The sequence below is a fragment of the Nicotiana tabacum genome, chromosome 9, assembly GCF_000715075.1.
Source record: "Nicotiana tabacum cultivar K326 chromosome 9, ASM71507v2, whole genome shotgun sequence".
Classification (NCBI taxonomy): domain Eukaryota; kingdom Viridiplantae; phylum Streptophyta; class Magnoliopsida; order Solanales; family Solanaceae; genus Nicotiana; species Nicotiana tabacum.
Window position 1 is genome coordinate 51,191,740 of NC_134088.1, and position 19,870 is coordinate 51,211,609.

Genomic DNA, 19,870 nt, shown 5'->3' on the forward strand with positions numbered 1-19,870 from the left:
GAGTTACGCTGATCGGAGGGCTCGTAATGTAGCATTCATGGTGGGAGAGAGGGTTTTGCTTCGGGTTTGACCCATGAAGGGTGTGATGAGGTTTAGGAAGAAGAGAAAGTTGAGCCCTAGGTTTATCGGTCCCTTTGAGATCCTTAAGAGAATTGTTGAGGTGGCCTATAGACTTGCATTTCCACCCACCTTATCAGCAGTTCACCCGGTGTTCCATATTTCCATGCTCTGGAAGTATCACGGCGATCCGTCCCATGTATTAGATTTTATCTCAGTCCAATTGGACAAGGATTTGACTTATGAGGAAGAGTTGATGGTTGTTCTAGACCGGCAGGTTCGGAAGTTGAGGTCTAAGGGTTATCCCTCCGTTAAAGTGCAGTGGAGAGGTCAGACGATCGAGGCAACTATGTAGGAGTCTGAGTCCGATATGCGGAGTAGATACCTATACCTTTTTACCGGATAACGTATTTTTCTAATTCTGTTCGAGGTTGGACGTTTCTTTTAGAGGTGGAGAATGTGATGATCCGATAGCTCATTTTGAGTACTAGCCCTTATTTATGTGTTCCGGGACCTCTATTAGCTCCATTTAACATTTCTCGACTTGCGTGTGTAGTCCATGTCTTTTTCCGAAAAGATTTACTGTGAAAATTTGAAGCAAATATGATTTTTGGCTTTAAAACAACTTGAGTTGACTACGGTCAATATTTTATGTAAATGACCCAAGATCGGTATTTTGACGATACGGGTGGGTCCGTATTGTGATTTTGGACTTGGGTGTATGCTCAGAATTGAATTCGAAAGTCCCTAACATGATTTGACCTGATTTGCCGAAAGCTAGTAATTTAAAGGTTTGGGAATTTCTTAGGTTTGACCATAGGTTGACTTTGTGGTTATGGAGTTCTAATTTTGTTTCGGGACTTTGTACAGGTCCATTTTCTATTTGAAACTTGTCTGCAAAATTTGGTGCAAAACAGAGTTGGTTTGATAGGATTCGGATGCTCGGTTGTGATTTTTGAAGTTTTTGAGTTTCTTTGAAAATTTCGTGCATTTTGATGTCCGATTCTTATTTCTAGGTGTTATTTTGGTGTTTTGATCAAGCGAGCGAGTTCGTATGATGTTATTACACTTGTATGCATGTTTTGTTTGAAGCTCGAGGGGTTTGGGTGAGTTTCGGATAGGCTACGGACCATTTTGGACTTAGAAAGTTGCTGGGTTTCAACTGTTTCTAGTGTCTGGTGTGATGTGCTCCGCGATCACAAAGCTACTCTTGCGATTGCAAAGGGGAAACTTGGGCTGGGCGGAATTGTTCTTCGTTAATGCAAGGAGTTGGTGGCGAACGCGAAGTAGTGGGGGGTTTATCCTTCGTGAACGCGACCTTCCTCACGCGAACGCGATGGGTTGTGGGATCTAGGGAGGGGAGCCAGGAGTTACTCTTCGCGAACGCGGTCCTTGGCACGGGAATGCGAAGGTAGGGGAGAGCAAGCCTACCCGTATGCAAATGGTAGCTCATGAACACGAAGGCCTTTTGGCTGATGTGCTTCGCGATTGTGTCAGGTGATTTGCGAACGCAAAGAACACCTGACGCCTAGTGATTTATACATTCCAAAGTCAGGAGTTTCTTCACTTTTCACCATTTTCAAGTTTGAGCTCGGCCTTGAGCGATTTTGAAGAGGTTTTTCATCCCAACTTCATTGGTTATTAGATATTAACTTATTTCATTACATTTTCGTAAACACGCATTGATTGTAACCTTTAATCTATGATTCTTCATAGTAGAAATTAGGGATTTAGGTAGAAATTGGGGATTTTGAGAAATCGAGATTTAGACCTCAATTTGAGGTTAGATTTCAAAACTAATTACATAACCGGGCTCGGGCGTGAATGGGTAATTGGGTTTTGGTCGGAATTTCAGATTTTGACCAAGTGGGTCTGGGGTTGGCTTTTGTTGACTTTTTCCAAAATTACTAAAGATTGCATCTTTTTCACTCGTGTGTAGTTTCTAAAGCCCATTCTGAATTATTTGAACTATATTTGGCTAGATTTGATGTCACGCCCCGACCTTGGGGAGCGCGACCTCCGCTCTCAGTCAAGCAAGCCTACTTGATGCCTTCTACCCGACCTTATCCATGCATAGTTTTAGAAGTGGAAACGTGTGTTACAAGTATAACATTTCAACTTTCACTTACCCAAATCAAAATAGAACCCATACTATGTCTACGGAGCCTCTAATGGATACAAAAGAGTAAACAAGGCTCCAGCTATACCTCAAAACATTATACATAAGGAACAAAAGATAGAAGACCCCGATAGGAAGTGCGGCTCACCAAGTCAGCTGGGAAGAGGGTGTACCACTATCATTGATCGATGTCGCCTGCTGTGGAACCACCTGCATCCATTAAATATGCAGCGCCCCCGACAAAAGGCACATTCGTACATATGGAATAGTACTAGTATGTAAGAATAAACACCCTCTCAATTAATCAAGCAACAGTACAAGGAGAAAAACATAGAATCAATGAGAGCCTCAAACAATAATAAAGTGTCAAGTTAAGAGAAAGATAGGTTTTCAAGTAAATATCTATATTTTTAAGTTGGGAGATCTTTAATACCGATATACCACCCTTCTTTTAGCACGGAGTCCGACCTCGCCCCATCGGCTAAGCAGTCTCACCCCAAGACATCGAATCGCAACACCACCATGTGTGTGGCATGGCGTCCGATCTCATCCCGATCAGCTAATCCGTCTCACCACAATGTCATGTGGGTCGACATCACATTCTGCTAGCTATCATCTCATCCCAATTAAGGAGAATAATATCAACACGTCAATCTCATCCCAATTAAGGGGAATAATCGTAACACATCAGTATGGGGATTTACCCCTCAATCACTCCTACACCGGCACGTGTAGTTTCGGGGTTAGGTTGTTTCAACCTACCCTTTCTCGGTAACTAATGATGCTCCCAAAACATTTATTATACAAAGAATTTACAGTTCAATTCATGGTCTAACACACGTACTCTTTATTTCATTGGCACTTTTGGCCACAAGTGAAATTCTCATTCTTATCACGATGGCCACATTTTATATTTCATATTCAGTTCCTTCACTTTCAAACATCATCATAGGTTATCAACAATAAGAGCATTTGAAATCAAAAGGGCATCACCAGATAATTAACTATTCCTTACACATCTCAACACTATAGTGTAGTAGAAAGGATGAATAGAACACTATTGGACATGATAAGGTCCATGACAGCGCATGCAAATTTACCTATTTCCTTTTGGGGAGATGAGTTATTGTCTGCAGCCTACATATTGAACAAAGTGCCTTCTAAATCAGTTTCTTCCACTCCTTATGAGCTTTGACTGGTCAGAAACCAAACTTAAATGATTTACGACCTTAGGGTTGTGCTGCATATGTAAAAGATTCTTCAAGCAAATTTGGTAAATTAGGTCCAAAAGGCAAAAAATGTATCTTTGTAAGATATTCAGAACACTCCAAAGGGTATGTGTTCATTGGTGAATTAGAGGATGAAAGTGTTATTGAGATTGAATCACGAGATGTCACATTTGTGGAAAATAATTTTTCAAAGAAGGGCGGGGTAAAGAATGGAGAGCCACTTTATGAAATATTAAACTCATATAGTCAGCAAGTGTCTTTTGACATGGTTGATAATTTAATTAATCAAGATGTTGTTCTTGATCCGAGTGAGAGTGGGAATTCTCAATCCCAAAATGCTTCTGACGACTCTGAATTTTAACTACGAAGAAGTACCAGGAAATATATACCCAAACGTACTTATGAGATTGAAGATTACTTTTTTTGGTATCTCCTACATAAATGGATGAGCCAAAGTGTGTGACTGAATCTTTATCGAGCCCTGAAAAGATGAGTGGATGAAAACAGTTAAAGAAAAATTAGAGTCTATGAAAACTAACAAAGTCTGGATCTAGTTTACTTCCGCCTGGGCGTAGAGCAATTGGGAACAAATAGGTTCTCAAAGTTAAACGCAAAGCGTATGGGTCAATACAAAGATATAAGGCACAATTGGTGGCAAAAAGCTTTAATCAAGGATTTGGAATAGATTATGAATAAACCTATTCACCAGATGTGAAATTTATCTTAATTCGCTTACTTTTGGCTATTGTTGCACATTTGGATTTGGAATTACACCAAATGGATGTGAAGACAACTTTTATAAATGGAGAACTAAACGAGAAAATCTACATGGAATAACCTGTAGGTTTCATCATTAAAGGCCAAGAAATGAAGGTCTGTAAATTGAAAAGATCTATTTATAGCCTGAAGCAATCTTCAAGGCAATGGTATTTGAGATTTCACAATGAGGTGATCTCGTATGATTTCACCATGATCAATGAAGACCATTGCATTTATGTGAAGAATTCCATTGGGATGTTTGTAATTCTTTCTCTTTACATGGATGATAGTTTTGGCTGGAAATAATTTGGAGTATTTGAAAACTATCAAGTCATGACTTTCAAAGTCATTTGACATGAAAAATATGGGTGAGGCAGACTATATCCTTGGAGTTAAGATCCAAAGAGACCGTTCCAAAAAGTTCAAAATTTAATCTCTCACTACTTGACTAAAGTATAAAAGGTCTAAGTGATTTTTAAATGGTCTCCCTCTTTATCAATTCCTGTTAATTATGGGAATAGCTTCTGAGATGTCATTGTGACAATCTTGCGTTCATGTCTAACTAATGGTTATAACTATATGAAACAATGTTGTTAGGATGAATTCTAATGAACATCAGTGACCCTTTTGCCTATATTCTGTTGTTATCAAGTTGTCTTTCATGGAACAAACATAGTTATGATTGTCTTCAAGCTTGACAAAACTGTCATAAAGCCTTAAGTTACCTGTTTAAGTCAAAACCTGTCTAGTATATCACTTTCTTGTCTTTAATATGTTTTATGCCACTGTTGACTTTATGAAGCTTACATTCAGTTATTATTAAGTGATATTCCATAAAAGTAAGACCTAATCATTTTTGTTATAGTCAAAAGTGATAATTTTTAAGCTGAGTGTGATTACTTCATGTCCAGATACTAATTTAAGATATACACCTGAGCCACACACCGCCAAGATGTATCGGGATTTGAGGCAGCATTATTGGTGGAGAAGAATGAAGAAATATATTGTGGGGTATGTGGCTCGGTGTTTGAACTGCCAGTAGGTGAAGTACGAGCATCAGAGGTTTGGCGGTTTACTTCAGATACTTGAGATTCCTGACTTGAAGTGGGGGCGTATTACCATGGATTTCGTTGTTGGGATCCCACAGACTTTGAAGACATTAGACACATTATAGGTCATTGTGAATAGGTTGACCAAGTAGGCACATTTCATTCCGGTGGAGGCTACTTATTCTTCAGAGTAGCTGGCTCATATCTATATCCGGGGAATTGTTCGTCTCCACGGCGTGCCAGTGTCTATTATCTCTGATCAAGGCATATATTTCACCTGCCATTTCTGGAGAGTTGTGCAGCGGGAGTTAGATACGCGAGTTGGGTTGAGTACATCATTTCACCCCCATACGGATGGGTAGTCCGAGAGCACCATTCAAATTTTGTAGGACATGCTGCGCGGTTGTGTCATGGATTTTGAGGGTTCTTGGGATCAGTATCACTTGCGGAGTTTTCCTACAACAACAACTACCAATCGAGTATTCAAATGGCTCCTTGTGAGGCCTTATATGGTAGGCGGTTTCTCTAGTTGGTTGGTTTGAGATAGGAGAGGCAAGGTTGTTGGGTATTGATTTGCTTCGGGATGCCTTGGAGTAATTGAAGATGATTCAAAATTGGCTCCGTACAGTCCAGTGTAGGCAAAGGAGTTACGCTGATCGGAGGGCTCGTAATGTAGCATTCATGGTGGGAGAGAGGGTTTTGCTTCGGGTTTGACCCATGAAGGGTGTAATGAGGTTCAAGAAGAAGGACAAGTTGAGTCCTAGGTTTATCGGTCCCTTTGAGATCCTTGAGAGAGTTGTTGAGGTGGCCTACAGACTTGCATTACCACCCAGCTTATCAGCAATTCACCCGGTGTTCCATATTTCCATGCTCTGGAAGTATCACGGCGATCCGTCCCATGTATTAGATTTTAGCTCAGTCCAGTTGGACAAGGATTTGACTTATGAGGAAGAGTTGATGGCTATTTTAGACCGGCATGTCCGGAAGTTGAGGTCTAAGAGTTATCCCTCCGTTAAAGTGCAGTGGAAAGGTCAGACGATCGAGGCAGCTATGCGGGAGTCTGAGTCCGATATGTGGAGTAGATACCTACACCTTATCACTAGTCCACGTATATTTCTAAGTCCGTTCGAGGATGGACGTTTTTTTAGAGGTGGAGAATGTGATGATCCGATAGCTCGTTTTGAGTACTAGCCCTTATTTATGTGTTCGAGACCTCCATTAGCTCCATTTAATGTTTCTCGACTTGCTTGTGTAGTTCGTGTCTTTTTCTGAAAAGATTTACTGTGAAAATTTGAAGAAAATATAATTTTTATCTTTAAAACAACTTGAGTTGACTACGGTCAACATTTTGTGTAAACGACCCCATATAGGTTTTTTGACGATATGGGTGGGTCCGTATCGTGATTTTGAACTTGGGTGTGTGCTCAGAATTGAATTCGGAAGTCCCTAACTTGATTTAACTTGATTTGCCGAAAGCTAGCAATTTAAAGGTTTGGGAATTTCCTAGGTTTGACCGTAGGTTGACTTTGTGGTTATGGGGTTCGAATTTTGTTCCGGGACTTTGTAGAGGTCCATTTGCTATTTGAAACGTGTCTGCAAAATTTGGTGCAAAACAGAGTTGGTTTGATAGGATTCGGATGCTCGGTTGTGATTTTTGAAGTTTTTGAGTTTCTTTGAAAATTTCATGCATTTTGATGTCCGATTCTTATTTCTAGGTGTTATTTTGATGTTTTGATCATGCGAGCGAGTTTGTATGATGTTATTACACTTGTATGTATGTTTTGTTTGAAGCTCGAGGGGCTTGGGTTAATTTCGGATAGGCTACAGACCATTTTGGACTTAGCAAGTTGTTGGGTTGCAACTGTTTCTGGTGTCTGGTATGATGTGCTTCGCGATCACGAAGCTACTCTCATGATTGCAAAGGGGAAACTTGGGCTGGGCGGAATTGTTCTTCGCTAACGCAAGGAGTTGGTGGTGAACGCGAAGTAGTAGGGGGTTTATCCTTCGCGAACGCGACCTTCCTCACGCGAACGCGATGGGTTGTGGGATCTAGGAAGGGGAGCCAGGAGTTACTCTTCGCGAACGCGGTCCTTGGCACGGGAATGCGAAGGCAGGGGAGAGCAAGCCTATGCGTATGCAAATGGTAGCTCACGAACGCGAATGCCTTTTGGCTGATGTGCATCGCGATTGCGTTAGGTGATTTGGAATGCGAAGAACACCTGGCGCCCAGTGCTTTATACATTCCAAAGTCGGGATTTTCTTCACTTTTCACCATTTTCAAGTTTGAGCTCGGCCTTGAAGCGATTTTGAAAAGGTTTTTCATCCCAACTTCATTGGTTATTAGATATTAACTTATTTCATTATATTTCCGTAAACACGCATTGATTGTAACCTTTAATCTATGATTCTTCATAGTAGAAATTAGGGATTTAGGTAGAAATTGGGGATTTTGAGAAATCGAGATTTAGACCTCAATTTGAGATCAGATTTCGAAACTAATTACATAACCGGGCTCGGGGGTGAATGGGTAATTGGGTTTTAGTCTGAATTTTAGATTTTGACCAAGTGGGCCCGGAGTTGACTTTTGTTGACTTTTTCCAAAATTACTAAAGATTGCATCTTTTTCACTCGTGTGTAGTTTCTAAAGCCTATTCTGAATTATTTGAACTATATTTGGCTAGATTTGATGTCACGCCCTGACCTTGGGGAGCGCGACCGCCGCTCCCAGTCAAGCAAGCCTACTTGATACCTTCTACCCAACCTTACCCATGAATAAAGTGAAAATACATACCATTCGTTAGACAATGAGATGATTTCACAAATAACACCAATTTCATTACCGTTAGTTACTTCATTTACAATTACCAAAATACATTACACATACATAGTTTTAGAAGTGGAAACATGTGTTACAAGTATAACATTTCAACTTTCACTTACCCAAATCAAAATAGAACCCACACTATGTCTACGGAGCCTCTCGTGGATACAAATGAGTAATATGATGGTGCCGGAAACAAGGCTTCAGCTATACCTCAAAATATTATACATAAGGAATAAAAGATAGAAGACCCTGATAGGAAGTGGGGCCCACCAAGTCAGCTGGGAAGAGGGTGTACCACTATCACTGATCGATGTCGCCTGCTGTGGAACCACATGCATCCATTAAATATGCAGCGCCCCTACAAAAGGCACGTTAGTACATATAGAATAGTACTAGTATGTAAGACTAAACACCCTCTCAATTAATCAAGTAACAGTACAAGGAGAAAGAAATATGGAATCAATAAGAGCCTCAAACAATATTAAAGTGTCAAGTTAAGAGAAAGATAGGTTTTCAAGTAAATATCTATATTTTTAAGTTGGGATATCTTTAATACCGATATACCACCCTACATTTTGCACGGAGTCCAATCTCGCCCCATCGGCTAAGCAGTCTCACCCAAGACATCCAATCACAACACCACCATGTGCGTGGCATGGCGTCCGATCTCGGCCCGATCGGCTAATCCGTCTCACCACAATGTCGTGTGGGTCGACATCCCATTCTGCTAGCTATCATCTCATCGCAATTAAGGGGAATAATATCAACACGTCAATCTCATCCCAATTAAGGGGAATAATCTTAACACATCAGTATGGAGATTTACACCCCAATCACTCCTACACCGGCATGTGTAGTTTCAGAGTTAGGTTGTTTCAACCTACACTTCCTTGGTGACTAATGATGCTCTGAAAACATTTATTATACAAAGAATTTACAGTTCAATTCATGGTCTAACACACATACTCTTTATTTTATTGGCACTATTGGCCACAAGTGAAATTCTCATTCTTATCACGATGGTCATATTTTATATTTCATATTCACTTCCTTCACTTTCAAACATCATCATAGGTTATCAACAATAAGAGCATTTGAAATCAAAAGGGCATCACCAGACAGTTAACTATTCCTTACATATCTCAACAAAATAGTGTAGTAGAAAGGATAAATAGAACACTATTGGACATGATAAGGTCCATGACAGCGCATGCAAATTTACCTATTTCCTTTTGGGGAGATGAGTTATTAACTGCAGCCTACATATTGAACAAAGTGCCTTCTAAATCAGTTTCTTCCACTCCTTATGAGCTTTGACTGGTCAGAAACCAAACTTAAATGATTTACGACCTTAGGGTTGTGCTGCATATGTAAAAGATTCTTCTAGCAAATTTGGTAAATTAGGTCCAAAAGGCAAAAAATGTATCTTTGTAAGATATTCAGAACACTCCAAAGGGTATATGTTCATTGGTGAATTAGAGGATGAAAGTGTTATTGAGATTGAATCACGAGATTTCACATTTCTGAAAAATAATTTTTCAAAGAAGGGCGGGGTAAAGAATGGAGAGCCACTTTATGAAATATTGAACTCATATAATCAGCAAGTGTCTTTTGACACGGTTGATAATTAAATTAATCAAGATCTTATTCTCAATCCCAAAATGCTTCTGACGACTCTGAATTTCAACTACGAAGAAGTACCAGGAAAGATATACCCAAACATACTTATGAGATTGAAGATTACTTTTTTTTTTTGGGTATCTCCTACATAAATGGATGAGCCAAAGTATGTGACTGAATCTTTATCGAGCCCTAAAAAGATGAGTGGATGAAAACAATGAAAGAAAAATTAGAGTCTATGAAAACCAACAAAGTTTGGATCTAGTTGACTTCCGCCTGAGCATAGAGCAATTGGGAACAAATGGGTTCTCAAAGTTAAACGCAAAGCGTATGGGTCAATAGAAAGATATAAGGCACAATTGGTGGCAAAAAGCTTTAATCAAGGAGTTGGAATAGATTATGAAGAAACATATTCACCAGTTGTGAAATTTATCTTAATTCGCTTACTTTTGGCTATTGTTGCACGTTTGGATTTGGAATTACACCAAATGGATATGAAGACAACTTTTATAAATGGAGAACTAAACGAGAAAATCTACATGGAACAACCTATAGGTTTCATCGTTAAAGGCCAAGAAAAGAAGGTCTGTAAATTGAAAAGATCTATTTATAGCCTAAAGCAATCTTCAAGGCAATGGTATTTGAGATTTCACAATGAGGTGATCTCGTATGATTTCACCATGATCAATGAAGACCATTGCATTTATGTGAAGAATTCCATTGGGATGTTTTTAATTCTTTCTCTTTACATGGACGATATTTTTGGCTGAAAATAATTTGGAGTATTTGAAAACTATCAAGTCATGACTTTCAAAGTCATTTGACATGAAAAATATGGGTGAGACAGACTATATCCTTGGAGTTAAGATCCAAAGAGACCGTTCCAAAAAGTTATTGAGTCTCTCTCAAAAAACTTGAAAAAAGAAAATTTTGGAACGCTTCCGAATGAATAATTGCAAACTCATGGATACTCCTATAGCGAGAGGTGAAACTTTAAGGTTTGAAATGTGTGCAAATACTGAAAATGAAAAGGAAGACATATCTCGAGTTTCATATTCAAGTGATTTCGGGCACTTAATGTACGCTATGATGTGTACCCAAATATTTATTATGCCATAGATTTATTAGAAGGTATCAATCAAATCCTAGAAGAGATCATTGGTAAGAAATGATGAGGATCTTCCGATACCTAAAGGGAATTGTAGATTATTCATTATGTTATAGTGGAAATAATTTTCTCTTGATAGAGTATACAGATGTGAGAGACATCATGGCAAGTAAATAAATAATATTACAATACATACCTACGCAAAAATGATAGTTGATCCTCTTACAAAATTAATATTTAAGACATGTTTGAGAAATATTTTGTGGCTCTAGATTTGCCAATGATATGATAATGTTTATGTATTGTAAAATATTTTGGTTATAATAATATACTCATCAATGAATTGTTATTGAAATTGTGTTCATATTCTGAATGCATGTGATAATATCCATGTGAAGGATATAAGTGTGTCGAACAAGTTACGAGATCAACTCTCTCACACGGGCAATTACCTGTGACGTCGAGGAACGTGCAGAGATAAGACCATTAGAACCTTGATTAGTGCAACGTCATATATATTTTTGAATAAAATGGTCGATCTTGACTAGAATTCAGACGTATGGATTTCATAATCCTTAACGACTTGTTTTATAAGCCAGATACGAGTTTCTCTAAGAAATTGGAGTTGAGGATTGCTGAAGTAAGAAACTTGGGTTAGACATTTAGAGGTGTTTAGACCAAGATCTGTACAGTGTTGAATGAGTAAAAGAATGAGACACACTAATATCAAGTGAGAACATCGTAGCACGTGTTTCATACCACGTGTGCCATCGACCATTGGGATAAGGGAAGAATGAATCCCTGTTTCATCATTTTGTGAGATCCCGAAAAGGTTATATTAACTTTTAATTGGAGTACTCTTTGACCCTTTTACTGTCTCTTGAAGTACCTATCAGTGTTGCTAATTTAGCATGTCAATAATAGCCACGAGGGATTCGGCAATGCAGTGCATGTCTAGGAAAGCAGTTGATTTGGAATTGATAGATTCGAGTAAAAAGGGAAGACAACTAAAATAAGTATTTAACTTGTATCCACATGTCGACCATTATAGTTACCATGAGGGTATCAAGCGTAATTATGGGTAAAATGTTATATATAAGAACTTGATTTCAACTCTTTCAAGGATGAAGGATTAGATAACTAGTTATTGGAGTAGCAAATGATAGTCTGGGATATTGCGAGCAACAAGATCCTCATGTTAGTACTGAATCCTTTTCGCATGTGATTGGATTTCTACATAGAACTTTTGTACGACCTTAATGGGTTTGGATTATTATAGCGCTTGAGACTCGCATATCGCACGAACTATTTGTCTCTATGAATATGTGTGTTGTCAGTATGATACTTGCTTGGGTCTAGCTAGCCCACCATGAGCGAAGTGGGAAATGTTGGAATATTGGATTTGAGTCGCTCCATGTGGGTTGATACGACCCGGTTAAAAAGAAAAAGTAATAGAAGTTAGATGGGAGTTACAATACCAAAAAACTACCACATAGAAGTAGTATGCTTAAATTGGGAATTAGATTCCACAACTTGGTAACTTCTCTTTCAACCGCCTTCTTCCTTTTTTTCTTCAACAGAGAACAAATACTCTCTGATTTTTCCAACAAAAACACACAAGAGAGGAAAGACATCTTGTTCGTGGATATAAACTTCCTTTCCTAGTGAATTGAAGTTCGACTTGGGGCAACGTTTTGGTGGTGAGTTCAACGATTCTTCCGCTGTATATAAAAAGGTATACAACTTATTGTTCTCGCCCCTCGGTTTAATCTAACAAGAACGATACAAAGTAAAACAGAAGTGAGAAACCAAATTATTACGATCAAGTGCATAATATGAGCACAAGATAAAAAGAGCACAGCAAAGATGTTCAAATATAATAATTAACAATATGAACCATCCTGATCTCTCTGATGCATGTGATAAACCTAATAATTGAATACACAGTGCACGTATTTTTCGTCTCTACCCATCATGTAGTGTCCGATTTCTTCCTGCAAAACAGGAAATGCTACGTCTTAATCATAAAATACCCTTTGGCCAAAATTGGTGGTAATCCAAGTACTTAGAAGGATAGAAAAAGAAAACTTAATGCCTGCAGTTTCGGCAGATTGTCATGGTAATAACTAATAATATAATCTACTTTGCTAATAAGTAGTATTATATTGGCATGAAGTTTGTGAAGGTACAGATTAAGCTGTTAGCTACATTAGTAATTTTGTGTACATATATGCTTGATAATCTGTGAGAATAACCAGTTATTAAGTGAAAATGGAAATTATATCAAACACTTGAAGAAAGCAAACTTTGAGACGTACGCTGCAAATTCCTCGTCTGGTGATCAAAAAGTTCTCACCCAACATTTCTTTAAACCATTCATCAGAGAATATATGGATTATAGAGCATCTAAGAGAAGCTGGTACTCTTATATCATCGTTGTCATCATTGTGATCGAAGACATCAGCTTCTGGCTCTGTTACAAACGAAAACAGAAGTTGAATATCAGATAAAAAGTGCACGAATGTCTCACCTATGGACAGAGAAAATGAGTATCTACTTTTATATAACCTGCTTCAGATAGCTAAATATTTAATTAGACTTGTTTTGGTGATCACATAGAATTGATACAATGACACTAAGGTATAAATTCACATGGTTTCCGCTTTCAAATCTCATCTGCTTTAAATTAGAAGGCATGTACAAAAATACATCCTGAGTACCGAAAGACAGCAATAATGGTAGAGCAATACTTACTGGAAGATCATCTAGCTTACCTACTGGATCTGGAATTGGTAAATTTCTCCGCAAGCCGTCGATCCCAGCAATAATTATACAGGCAAGACCAAGGTGTGGGTTTGCAGATCCATCAAATGTTTTAATTTCAAAATTGGTTACTACACCATCTGGAGCTCCAGGAGGGCAACAAGCTCTTATAGTTAACTCTTTGCATTCCAACCCCCAGCAAAGGTATGATGAATTCCACGACTTAGGCATTAAGCGCTCATAACTGTACATAATTAACATATTTAGAGGAAGCAGTACATTAAGAGTAACAGAGAATATGTTTACCTGTTTTCAATAGGCATTGTAAATACACATATGGAACGAAGATGATCTAACACCCCAGCCATGAACGATTCTCCAATCTTGGTCATCCCATACCGATTTGGTTCAATAGATGCCATAAAAACGTTTTCTCCATTCTTAGATAAACTGATGTGCAAATGTGATCCAGAGCCAACATCGTCTTTTGAATATTCATCATACCAGGGATAGACATTATCGTAATAATACCTAGACAGTAAAGTAAAGAAACATCAATTATAACTTGAATTGACCTTTCATCTTATCAATGTTAATGACATTGATAAGAAACAACGGAAGAAATTGTACAAGTGTACGCAGAATATGTTAATGATTCTGAGCAGAAGGGTTCAATCTAATAAAGACGAAAAACATATCCAGATAAACAAGTAAAAAGAAAAATGCACATGAAAATGCTGTGGTAAAATCTGCTACCAACCTTGGCATAAAACTTGCTAGCAGCCCATGTTTCCTTGCAATTCCTTTGATGATTTCATGTGTAATTATTAAGTTATTAGCTGCTCTACGACAATCTGTGTATCCCAGGACAATTTCGAACTGGCCTTTCCCAGCTTCTGAATGTAGCTGCATACTAAAAGGAGAAACATCAAATGGGGCAGTACAGCAGGCGACACTGTAAAATATATGAGCTATCTTGTTCTCATTCTAGGTAAAAGAGAAAATTGTGTAGAGATTGTTGATGATGTTCATAAAGAAATGATCCACGTAAACCATAACAGCAATAGACGAATTATTCTTTTAGGTAAAGACTATCCATGGTCAACAGTAAATTAGTATAAATAGATCAGACTTTCTCTAGTTCTTCTTTGCAAGGTTCAACCAGGATTACATAACACAGATAGTTACAAGTCATATTCTTCGACCGAAAATTACTTTCTCGTCTATTCCAAATTAAGACACATTTTGACTCGGCACAGACAAAACAAAAGACTTTTGAAACTCATAGTCTTTAAAGCATAAAGGGTAAAATATTTGTGTGACAGTAAAATATTTTCATTAAGGGTAAAATAGAAAGTTTAAAAGTTAAATTGTTTCCAGATATATAAATGTGTCATTCTTTTTCAAACAGATGAATAAGGAAAGTGTGTCACATAAATTGAAACAGAAGGCGTACTAATTAAAAAACTAAAAAATGCAAGAGGGTGAAAATATGGTGACAAAATATGAGCTAAGAAAAAAAATTCTTGTCTTTATAACCAGAGGAAGCTCAACAATACTTGAGGCCTAAAGCCAAAGTTTAATTGGAAGCCCTTAAATAATAATTTTAATAGATATTTTTATTTAATTGGAGAATCTACAGTAATTTTTAACTTTTTAAAATGCAAAGTTGTTAATTATTTTTCTGTAATCGATTTCATCTAATAATTCTTTTTCATCTAATATATATATATATATATATATATATATATATATATATAATATATATATATATATATATATATATATATAATCCATTTAATCTTTTTTTCTTATTGGATTTTATTATCATCTAGCTCAACTAGGTTAGTGACTTATTCATCTAAAAAACACTCCCCTATAGTTTCTCATTTAGTTTTCTATTGTTTGTGAAAATATTATCAAGAGCTCCTTTTTGAGATTGTATATTTCAACCCTCTTTTTGTTTCGGATAACAAGATTTTGTATTTTCTAATTGTCATATTTGAATTCTAATAAATATTTAAAAAAATATGCCTATGAAGAAAAAAAATAACAGATATAAGATAAAAAGATACTAGAAAGTTAGAATGAAATAACCCGGTTCAAGAAGTTTGAAGACTTAATTCCAAATTTAGTATTGTTGCTTCAAATATTTCCAGCAAGCTTTAAACGTGAGAAAGAACGGAAAATGAGACACAATATATTATAACAAAAGTAAATTTTAACTATGTTTTAATAGAAGGGTGGGCAGGGCACAGGGGGTGGGGCGGGAGGCAAGGGGGTAAGGGGAACAAGGAAGCCTGTAGGTTGAGAATTGGGTCATGGAACATAGGAACATTGACGGGTAAGTCTATAGAGTTGGCGAAAATTCTCCAGAAGAGGAAGGTCAATATAGCCTGTGTCCACGAGACAGGTGGGTAGGATCAAAGGCGGGGGATGCTGACGGGTATAAGTTGTGGTACTCTGGAGCCACGAAGGGTAAGAATGGAGTGGGTATTTTGGTGGATAGGGACCTTAGAGAGTCTGTGGTAGAGGTTAGGTTAGAGAGTCTGTGGTAGAGGTTAGGTGGGTGAATGATAGATTAATGACTATTAAGCTAGTGGTGGGAGAGTGCACCCTAAATGTCATTAGTGCTTATGCGCCGCAAGCGGGCTTGGATGAGAAGGTTAAAACGCGCTTCTGGGAAGGGTTGGATGAGATAGTGCGTAGTATTCCACCTGCAGAGGCTATTTATAGGAGGGGATTTCAATGGTCATATTGGGTCAACTGCTGGTGGTTATGGCGAGGTGCATGGCGGCTTCGGCTTTGGGGATAGGAACGGAGGAGGAACTTCGCTTTTGGATTTCGCTAAAGCTTTTGAGCTGGTGATTGCGAACTCTAGCTTTCCGAAGAAGGAGAAGCATTTGGTTACGTTCCAAAGTACGGTGGCAAACACTCAGATTGACTACCTCCTCCTTATGAAGTGTGATAGAGGGTTATGTAATGATTGCAAGGTGATCCCGGGGGAGATCCTCGTGATGCAGCATAGGCTCTTGGTGATGGATGTTGGTATCATAATAAAGAGGAAGAAGAGGTATGTTCGAGGACGACCGAGGATCAGGTGGGGAGCCTTGACAAAGGATAAAGCTCAGGTTGGAGGGGAGGTTATCGGCTATGGGAGCCTGGAGGAGTAGTGGGGACGCGACCGCTATGTGGACGACGATGGCGAACTGTATAAGGGAGGCAGCGAGAGAGGTATTAGGGGTCTTGACGAGTTAATCTAGCGGGCACAAAGGTAACTGATGGTGAAATGAAGTGGTCCAAGGTAAAGTGGAAGCGAAGAAGGGTGCGTAATTGAAGTTAGTAGGGACCACAAGCGAGGAGGAGAGGAGAGCGAACAGAGAAGGGTATAAAGTAGCTAGGAACGAGGCGAAGTTGGCAGTCACAGAGGCTAAGACTGCAGCGTTTGGTCGTCTGTACGAGGAATTGGGGGACAAAGGCGGGGATAAGAAGTTATTCCAGCTAGCCAAGGCGAGGAAGGCTCGGGATCTGGATCAAGTGAGGTGCATCAGAGACGAGGACGGTAGAGTAATGATGGAAGATGCACAGATAAAGCGGAGACGGCAAACTTACTTTCATAAACTTCTGAATGAAGGAGGGGACATGGATATTGTGCTAGGTGAATAAGGGCATTCGGAGAGTCTCCGAGATTTTGGGTAACTGTAGACACATCAAGGTTGAGGAGGTCGTGGGGGCTATGCGTAAGATGAGCAGGGGCAGAGCAACCGGGCCAGACAAAATTTCGGTAGAATTTTGGAAGTGTGTGGGTAGAGCAGGCTTGGAGGCTGTTTAATGTTATTTTCAGGACGAAGAGGATGCCGGATGAGTGGAGATGGAGTACGGTGGTACCGTTGTATAAGAACAAAGGTGATATCCAAAGTTGCAATAACTATAGGGGTATCAAGTTACTAAGTAATACCATGAAAGATTGGGAGAGGGTGGTGGAAGTGAGGGTGAGAAGGAAGGTGTCTATATCCGATAACTAGTTCGGGTTCATGCCGGGTCGTTCGACTAAGGAAGCTATCCACCTTATTAGGAGGTTGGTGGAACAGTACAGGGATAGGAAGAAACATCTACACATGGTGTTTATTGACCTGGAGAAAGCGTATGACAAGGTGCCTAGGGAAGTCCTTTGGAGATGCCCGGAGGCAAAAGGTGTGTTGGTCGCTTACATCAGGGCGATTAAGGACATGTATGATGGAGATAAGACTCGAGTTAGGACTATTGGAGGCGACTGAGCATTTTCCGGTTGTTATGGGGTTGCACCAAGGATCTGCGCTCAGCACGTTCTTATTTGCTATGGTGATAGATGCACTGACACACCATATTCAAGAGGAGGTGCCATGGTGTATGTTATTCGCTGATGATATAGTTCTGATTGATGAGACGCGAGGCGGCGTTAACGGGAGGCTGGAGGTCTGGAGACGGACCCTTGAGTCTAAGGGTTTCAAGTTGAGCAGGACGACGACAGAATACCTGAAGTGTAAGTTCCACGCCGCGTCAAGTGAAACGGGCATGTACGTGAGGCTTAGGTCACAGATCATCCCCAAGAGAGGCAGTTTCAAGTACCTTAAGTCGGTTATCTAGGGGGATAGGGAGATCGACGAGGATGTCGCACACCGTATAGGGGTGGGGCGGATGAAATGGAGGTTAGCATCTGGAGTCATGTGTGACAAGAGAGTGTCACTGATGCTAAAAGGTAAGTTTTATAGAGCGGTGGTTAGACCAGCCATGTTGTATGGGGCAGAGTGTTGGCCAGTTAAGAAATCACATATCCAGAAGATGAAAGTAGCAGAAATTAGAATGTTGAGGTGGATGCGCGGGCACACTAGGATGGATAAGATTAGGAATGAAGATATTCAGGAGAAGGTGGGCGTGGCTCCTATGGATGACAAGATGCGGGAAGCGAGACTCTGATGGTCCGGGCAGGTGCGGAGGAGAAGCCCCGGTAAGTAGGTGTGAGCGGTTGGCTTTGGCCGGTACGAGAAGAGGTAGAGGGCGGCCTAAGAAGTATTGGGGAGAGGTAATTAGGCAGGGCATGGCGTGGCTTCAGATTTCCGAGGACATGGCCCTTGATAGGAAGGTGTGGAGGTCGAGCATTAGGGTTGTAGGCTAGGAGGCAGTTAAGCATTTTTCTACATCGTTTCAGGTGAGAGATTAGTCTGATAGGGTTTTGTCTTATACTGCTAGTGGTTAATATTGTGTTCATACTATTATTCCGTTTTTCATAGTACCGGGCCTTATCTACTTGTTAGTGTTATTGCTTTTCATCTATTTTCTGGTCTTTATGTTGCTATTATTATTTCTGTGATTTCTGTTGATGGTACTGATTTATTGTCTCTGTTCGTCTTCTTGAGCCAAGAGTCTTTCAAAAACAGTCTCTCTACTCCCTCGGGGTAGGGGTAGGGGTAAGGTATGCGTACTCACTACCCTCCCCAAACCCCAATTGTGGGATTACACTGAGTTGTTGTTGTTGTATGTAAATTGATGGAAAAGGTGAAATGAAATATTGTGGCTCTTGCATTAACCAAGAAAGATAGTGTAAAGTTTTAACACGTTTCCTAAGAAAATAAGTAAAAAGTGGAATCATAATTTCTCTTATCAAATCCATTCATCATTTGTATGTAAGTGATTTATAGAGATATTCGTATTTTCCTATTTTTTAAGTCAAATGGTCACTTATTCACTTTAGCTAAAATGCTGGCTTTCCTTTTATATGAAAATTTTAATTTTCTTTTGAATAGTACTCAATATTTTTCAAGGAGACAATGTAAGCTTATTATTTTTAGAAAATGGGCCCCCCAAATTTGGGGGCCTAAAGCAACAGCTTTAGTTGCTTCATGGTTAAGCCAGACTGCTTTTACTAAAAAAAAAAATCCCTTCTCAAACTTCTTAATGAAAGTCACGAAGCAACTTTCTTTAATAACGTGATGTAAGTGTCTTCTTGCAAAATAGAAAGACAGATGGATTAAAATTTAGATTTTTGTTAATCGTCTATATAGAAATAGGAGTATCATATGAAACTTTGTCAAAGTCCGGGCTTTGTTTACTTGGATAAGACTGATAACCCATTACTATTTGGTTTTACTATATCCACAAATAGACAATGAAGTATTGCTACCAACTATGTTGATTATAGGATTGGGCCTAACTCCACACCAAAAGATAGCTAAAGAGGCGAAGATTTTTCAAGCTATATAAAAAGACCACCCATCCCCGTCACCATCTATTTCTTTAACAATACATACTAGCCCCATTCAATTTAATTGCACTGATTTGTGAAAGCGAATTAACCACACTAAT

The 19,870-nt window shown here is 39.0% G+C and overlaps 1 protein-coding gene across 1 annotated transcript in view; it reads right to left on the reverse strand.

Annotated features, from left to right (window-relative positions):
• Positions 1-12,555: 12,555 nt before the first annotated feature.
• The window catches only part of LOC107786396 (protein fluG), an 84,778-nt gene continuing 77,463 nt past the window's right edge, over positions 12,556-19,870 (reverse strand). The window contains exons 14-18 of the mRNA XM_075221677.1: positions 14,289-14,434; positions 13,835-14,059; positions 13,540-13,772; positions 13,084-13,238; positions 12,556-12,759 (exon numbers count right to left, since the gene is read on the reverse strand). Coding sequence (XP_075077778.1) covers positions 12,694-12,759; positions 13,084-13,238; positions 13,540-13,772; positions 13,835-14,059; positions 14,289-14,434 — 825 coding nt within the window. The 3' untranslated portion in view covers positions 12,556-12,693. The remainder of the gene's footprint in view (positions 12,760-13,083; positions 13,239-13,539; positions 13,773-13,834; positions 14,060-14,288; positions 14,435-19,870) is intronic.